General features: G+C 37.6%; 1 protein-coding gene across 1 annotated transcript; it reads right to left on the minus strand.

Moving 5' to 3' along the window:
• Positions 1–1224: 1224 nt before the first annotated feature.
• LOC108372580 (uncharacterized) lies at positions 1225–6900 on the minus strand. The gene is made up of 3 exons (XM_017628306.1): positions 6747–6900; positions 1383–1772; positions 1225–1312 (listed from the first exon to the last, which is right to left on the minus strand). Exons 2-3 carry the CDS (start codon positions 1678–1680, stop codon positions 1272–1274), a joined length of 339 nt encoding a protein of 112 aa, XP_017483795.1. The 5' UTR covers positions 1681–1772; positions 6747–6900; the 3' UTR covers positions 1225–1271.
• Positions 6901–7133: the final 233 nt, after the last annotated feature.

Consider the following 7133-nt stretch of genomic DNA (forward strand, 5'->3'; position numbering starts at 1 on the left):
CCCTTGATATAGCTCCGATGCACAAGAATGTACTCAGCCTCTGAGACATCCAGAACCGACCCGTTCCTGGCTAGCTTGTCAGCCATTTCATTACCATGAATTCTGCTGTGTCCCGGCACCCAGTTCAGTGCAACGACATGTCTGTCACCTAAAGCCATAACGTTCTCTCTGCACTGTTTTATTATGCTGGAGGTGATGCTTATAGGTGCAAGTGCCCTGATCGCTGCCTGGCTATCCGAGAAAATAGAAAAGCTGGTCCCTGCTAACTTCGAGCCAAAAATTATTTTGCATGCTTATTTGATGGCACAGACCTCTGCCACACTGAAAAATACTGGCCGATTTCGGTAGTCGAATAGACTCTTCGATTTGGAGGCCGGTGAAAAAAATTGCCGCCACCCTATGCCAAAATCCATTTTTGTGCCGTCCGTAAAAATTGATACTTCGAAGGGTTTATAAAAAAGAGGCTCATTCCACTTCTTTCTTGGCGGAAACATTGGAAGGTTTTCTTGAAAGAAGTGAAGGATAAATTCAGTCAGATTATTTGCGAATGCTTAGGTCGTTAAAGGAGTAAAGGATACGTTCATGCCCGTTAGTACGTTCTTTCCATAGTCTAAGTTCTCTTAACCTCAGGGCACTCTGTGAAGTATTTTTCTTAATGAAGAGATCAATCGGTGGCCATAATCACTACATCGCCTGCATATGCTCGATATTTGAGTTCCTAGGAGTTTCAAAATGAGAATCGCTGCCGAAATGAATCATAATCGAGGAATTTTCGAAAGGAGCAATTACGTCAGCCGAAAAGTTAATCACATGAGACAAAAGTGAGCAAAAATGATCGTGGTATAGGCAGGCAGAAGCTTCACAAATAGTGGCAATATCATGGGAGGTGGGGTTGCAAAGATTTGTTTGAACCATACAGCTTTATTCGGTCTTATTGCGCGAGCGTGTGTTCTAAACGTTAACCTAAGTAGAAAGCAGAGAAATACATATCCCGAAAATGAAGACAAAGCAACCGGTGGCGAAAATTATTGGGTCATTGGCATAAAAACTGACATATATATACATAGTTAATGGAAAAAATAATGCAAGTAGAGACTAAGAACCATATCCTGAAAGGTAGCTTCTGGAGTACCCCAATTGCTGGCCAATTAAATTCTTAAAATTTGTAGACATGTTTTTTTTTTAATTTTATGTTTTATTTGAAAATAGTACACAGTTTGAAGCCTCGTGTTCGGCTATTTCTTCAACAACTTATTGTGACAACGGGTAGCCTAACATCTTCCATCATATAAATAGCGTATGCCAAGGCGTGCTAATGAAGAAATAGTTAAGAAAAAATGTAAAAATATACTTCTTAAACTTTTATAAATTTCTACACTTACCCAAAGTACCTCGTTTGCGGGCACAACGTCTATTCGCTCTCAAAATGCAAAGATTCTCGAAAGTACGCTTTTTGCCATTGTACATGCCACAAACTGGTTTATAGGCGTGCGTGCAGGGATTGGTACAGGGTACCAGAGTGGTTGACGTTGCCGCCGTTGTTGTTGTCGATTCTGCTGCTGTTGTATTCGAACTTCCACCAGCTGCTGTGGTTGTGGATGCCTCAGTTGTGCTATTAGACGTTTGCTGGTAGGACAACGAGACTAAGGCCAAAAGTGACAATAGCAATAAGAAACGCATCCTGATTTAATTTGTGTTTTCTTCTTTCTTTGATATTCGGGAATAAACGCACTTAGACGTGGCGTTAGTGAAACTATGCTACAATGGCAAAACTTTTGGACTTTTATACGTTTATCTCTACTTACTTTATAAACCGAAGAAAGCGGATGAGAACTTGTTTATAGTTTTCATACAACTGCGTAAATAATACACTAAGTACTTATCACACTATGCCTATCCTAGGCGAGTATGTATTAAGATAGCTATCCCGAGTAGAGGCAATTTATTTCAATAGTGATAGTTAAAAAAAAAAAAAAAAAATTCCGCACATAAATTTCTTTAAATACATAATCTATGTATCATAAAAAAGCATCTGTGTGTACCTAGGTCTGTTGTATTTTTTTCGGTCGCTCACCTCTTCGAGCTTCTGACGCATATTCAATATGCGAAACTCTTCGTAATTATGTAGTAATGTAGCATAATGCCGGATTTGCACTAGGCATTAAAATGACAAAAGGGCAAACACATTCAGAGATTATTGTCACTTCGTTGCCTTATCGAAATTAAGCGGAACGTTAGTAGATTATATTACTCTTAGAGGAGGTAGAAAGTCAGCTTGTCGCTGCAACCTGAGTTAGACATGTTGTTACAACTTTCAATTCAAAACCTGTGTCTTTGCTTATCCACGCTGTTATGATTTGGGACCTCGGATGATCCCTTAAGAAATGCGTCAATTTCCTAGGACTACGAAAACGGAATATCTAGGTTTGGTAAAAACTCCACAGTGGCTCTGCTGTTAGGTATAATATTATTCAGTCAGTCCGAAAGGGCGGAAAAAAACATCTGTTGCTTGAAGTCCCATGCATTTACTGCAACCGAGAACCGATAGATGCGAGGCTTTCTAATGCCTAATCACAATTCAACAACATGGTAGTAACTTTGCGTGTACTTTGTAGGCGTAGAACGTCGCTTTGCTTTTCGTAAGCGAACCTACCTACTGTGTTAGAGATAGCTCTAGCACGTTGACCTGGCATAAAGAGTTGCCTTTAGTCATGCTGGTGAATAGCAGTTTTCTTGATTGTAAACCAATGTCCACTGCACTGTTGGCATGGTCGGTCTTTTCGTCATCGGTGTGCCAGCTTAAGGCCTTTACCTTTCTCACGCAGATCTGCTTGGAAATAAGGTATTGAAATGGCTAGCCTTCCAAGACTTCGGTCCTTCCAATCAAATTTGTTTGGAAAGAAGGCATTAAAATTGTGCTCAAAGTTGAATCTTGGATGGCAAATTAGACACGCATACCTCGGTCCACATTTCTTCCTGAAAATAGTTGTTACAAAAGGAAAAGCTTCTCTGCTTTAAGTTTGGAAGCTAGAGGGGGTATGTTTAGTAGATCTCGAGCAGGCAGATACTCAGGCAGAGCAGTCCTTAGAGTTCGTTGACTTTGGACTGTGCCGGTTTCACTTCCATCGTCTTAAACCTATAAAGTTTCATGTAACCAGATTGCGAGCTTAGATTTTATGAACTTATAGGCCTTTTTATAGTTCCCTCCATATTCTTTTTCTAAAGAAGTTGATGAGGACACTATTTTTACGACTATGCTGAATAATTGAAAGTGTTTCTTCGAATCAGTCTCTGGCTTGGACGACAGCGTCATCCGTGTTGGTTTGAGCATCAAAGCTTTTGTTTTTCAGCAGGTAAAGTACTCTGCTGTTTCATCATGAAAGAACATAACTGATGGGAGAGTCAACTCCGCCCAGTGCTTAGCATTTCATGGTTAAAAGCCTGACTTGACCCTGCCCTGTAGGAAACTCCATTGATCTAGGCGACAAATTTATGGATACTGTTTGTAAAGTTCATCCTATAGGACTAGATTTAAACTTTGTTAAATTCATCGATAGATTAATGTTTACATCTATCGATTATTTTAACGATATATTTATCAATATGCAAGCTAAAATTTTATCCGACACACATATTTGTCCTTTTATTTATTGGCATTTTGTCATATACATATATAAATATTCATAGCATATAGAAAAACACATCTCCAAATGTTATCGGTATGATAAATATTGCGATACCTATGTTTGTATACACGTACATATTTGCTTATTTTCTCCTCAGTAAATTTCTTCTGCTAAATGGTGTGAATTTGTTTTATTTTTATCTCAAACAAATAAATATGTTTTGACTACTAAAACACAATTCGTATTTGCATATGGCTCATTCGACAGTAAGCGATACCAGATGTAGACATAATAAGTTTATGGGTTTAGTTGTATTTGTTCTAGTGCGTGTAAATATTTACATCCAAGATTAGAAGCCAAAATTTCGTAAGTCTATTTCTTTTTCTTGATTAGCGCTGTAACTGCCTAAGCGATTGTGGCCGAGTCCAACAAAGTACGCCAGTCGGTTCTTTTCTGTGCCAACTGGCGCAAATTGGAAATGTCAAATGCGCTCCACTTCCTCTGTTACCAGGATGGCGATCTGCGTTGTATATTTTTGGAGCCGCTGTGTTTTAATCCGATGCACTATGCCTATTTCACTGTCAGTGGCAGCGCTGGACGCAACGTGGACGTCGGCGATATCAGCTTTGCGAGACCTCGTTCAAAGTTTAATTTAATGAGCTGTTTATAAACTAGTGTGTGGGGATGGTTTCGGGTCCAGAACGCCCTGCATGTGGGCAAGTTTTTAATTGGCCATCGCTAGGAAATGGCCAAAATGATTTTTGTTGCAGCCCACAACTTCCGGTGTTTACACCTCTGGACAGCAACTGAGCACCCATTTGGTAACGAGTTAATGTGAGAAGGCAAACTCCCAGCAATGGGTAGTGCGCTGGGCTTGGGGCCCATCATTTTAAACAAACTCTATTCAAAAGAACAACGAAGCCTAGGCCACTGAAAATGATTAAAGGACTACATTGTGAGGCCGGTTGATGTCCTCAAAAATACGAAGGCTGATTTCGCCGTCATCCAAAAATTTCTATGAACTATGTATGTTGGACTTCTGGTCGAAGAGAGAATCTGTTGCCGAGCACTGTCGTTGAACCCAGTCGACGGGCTACAGACCACATAAAAGCGAGATTCTTCAAAAACTTGTTCATTTGCACCAACACCCCAACGGAAGAGATGGATGAGGCGTCCAAGAAAGTCTTCTTTGGGCGCTTGGAGCGCACATACGATCGCTTCCTCCGTCTCGATATCAAAATTCTGCTTAGCGACTTCAATTCCAGGGTGCGGCAGGAAGGGATCTTTTGGCCCACCGTCAGAAATTTCAGCCTCTATGAAGAAACATCCGATAACGAAATGAGACTGATCGACTTCCTTGGTGCCCCTACAGGGTAGTACTTATGCAGTACTAGGTTTTAGCATAGAAACATCTATGAAGCTACGCGGCTGTCTCTAGATAGCAAAACGAGAAGCTAAATCAACCACCACTATAACTATAAATGTAAAATAATAAAGATATGCAAATAACTGGCTTTTGACTTGCTTTGTAATAAAAAACGATAAGATAATTAATCACGCCTATTATGCACTCGTGCTGATGGCATCCGTCGCACCGAAATAAGCATGTATCTGACAGATGTTATTTGCACGCACCTAAATTGTTATGACGCGCAGTGCGGCCAAAATTCGAAGCTTTAAAGAAATGATTCGAAATTTTGGGATCGCTAATTACGGATCCGCCGTCATAAATGTGAAATTTAAAATGGCGGATCCAGTATGGCCTCTGGTAAACTTCGAAATTTTATGTAGATTTCTTAGAAAAATTTTGAGTATGCAATATTTTTTTTTAATTCAATGAACTAAAAAAATTACATATATATATATATTTTTTTTTAAATATTAAAAGATAATAAATAAATAAAAATATTAAACAAAAAAATTTTGTTAAAACGATAGACACAAAAATTAAATTAGAAAAAAAGTAAACCAAAAAAAGAGGAAAATAAAAAAAAAATACATTTTTATATTTAAAACAAAATCTAAAAACTAAAATATATTTAAATTAAAAAAGACAACAAATTAAGAAAGATAATAAAAATTAAGTGAAATAATAACTTACATTTTTCTTAAAAAAAAAATAAAATCTAAGAATTAAAGGAAAATGAAGTTAAAAATATATTTATTAAGAAAAAATTAGTACCTTAAAATGAAATTAAAAAAAAAAATATTCTTCTTTTTAAAAGAATGACATAAAAATTAAAACAAAATTAAATTAATAAAGGCGAAATAAATTAAAGAAGAAAAAAATACATAAAATAAGTTTCCAAAAATTAAATGAAATAAAAAAAAAATATATACATATTTTTTTAAGCAATAACATCTATAAATGAAAAAAATAATAATATGTAATTAAAAAATAAAAAAAAATTACAAAAAAAAAACAAAAAAGTCCGTTTGCCGATGCTCCAATTCGGAACTCTCGAACGGCACGACTGTGCTATTCACTCGGCCATTGCAACTATTGGAGCGAAGCAAGCTAAATGATGTACAAGTGCTTTCTCCCAAAATAGCTTTTCATCACGAGTGGTGAATGAAAGAGCTTTTTTTCTAAGACTTTTTTTGCTAGAAGTCTCTCGAGCTATCTTGCCATCTGTCTTTCATTTGTCTTACTAAAAACTTTTTACTATCTTGGCCCGAATTGCCTTGTTAATCTACCGTCTCCGAGATTTTGTAGAAGCGCAAAGTATACGAATTGACACACTGTAGTAGTTCGAATTAGATCTTCCAGATAATATCTTTTAACCGGCTGGTTTTAACGAGCTTCTAAACTGTCAGTGGGAAAAGAAAACCGGCGTAGTTTTTTGATTTCGGTCCAAAACGACAAAAGTTTTATGCCAAATAAGGAGAGTTAAGCGAACCTTTCCTCGCGAAATAATGTGAAATTATTCGAAATGCACAAACAATATTTACCACTGAATTCTGTATTTACCCGAGAAGTACGCAGCTTTTATGCGTTTAGAGCGCTTTTTATTTGCGCAGTTGGATAAAAATCGAATAACAAATTCTCATTAGCTTTCTTCAAGTAATGTAAACAAGTGCATAAGTATAAAAAACCCAAATATATGTAGTTGAACTTACACTTCCTATAGGTGCGTGTGCTAACTTTCAACTTGCACTTAATTTCAGACAAACGAAAAAAACAAAAAATTCATCAGGATGCGCATTTTATTGCTCTTGCACTTTTGGGCTTAGTCTCGTTGCCCTACGAGCAGTCGACGAGTACAGCGGCAAGCACAACAACAGCTGCGGCGACGACAACAACGCGTGTGCCATGTACCAATCCCTGTTCCCACAACTATAATCCAGTTTGTGGCATGTACAATCAGTGTTGCCGTTGTGCGACTAAAGGGGCAATTTGACCCTTTTTAAGCGCCCCTTCCCTTTGACCCGACTTTTTGAAAATTTAATTTTTTGACCCTTTTCCAAAATTATGTGCGACTTTTTTTAGGAAATGTTAACCGAACC

This window comes from Rhagoletis zephyria, unplaced genomic scaffold (assembly GCF_001687245.7).
Source record: "Rhagoletis zephyria isolate East Lansing unplaced genomic scaffold, Rhagoletis_zephyria_1.1 Rzeph_scaffold_05882, whole genome shotgun sequence".
Lineage (NCBI taxonomy): Eukaryota > Metazoa > Arthropoda > Insecta > Diptera > Tephritidae > Rhagoletis > Rhagoletis zephyria.

Bases quoted from the DNA above. Each gene is read 5' to 3' on its own strand.
- LOC108372580 (XM_017628306.1), bottom strand. From the start codon at position 1,680: ATGCGTTTCTTATTGCTATTGTCACTTTTGGCCTTAGTCTCGTTGTCC. The intron at 1,313-1,382 runs GTAAGTGTAGAA...TTTCTTCATTAG, and splicing joins CCGCAAACGAGGTACTTTGG to CACGCCTTGGCATACGCTAT.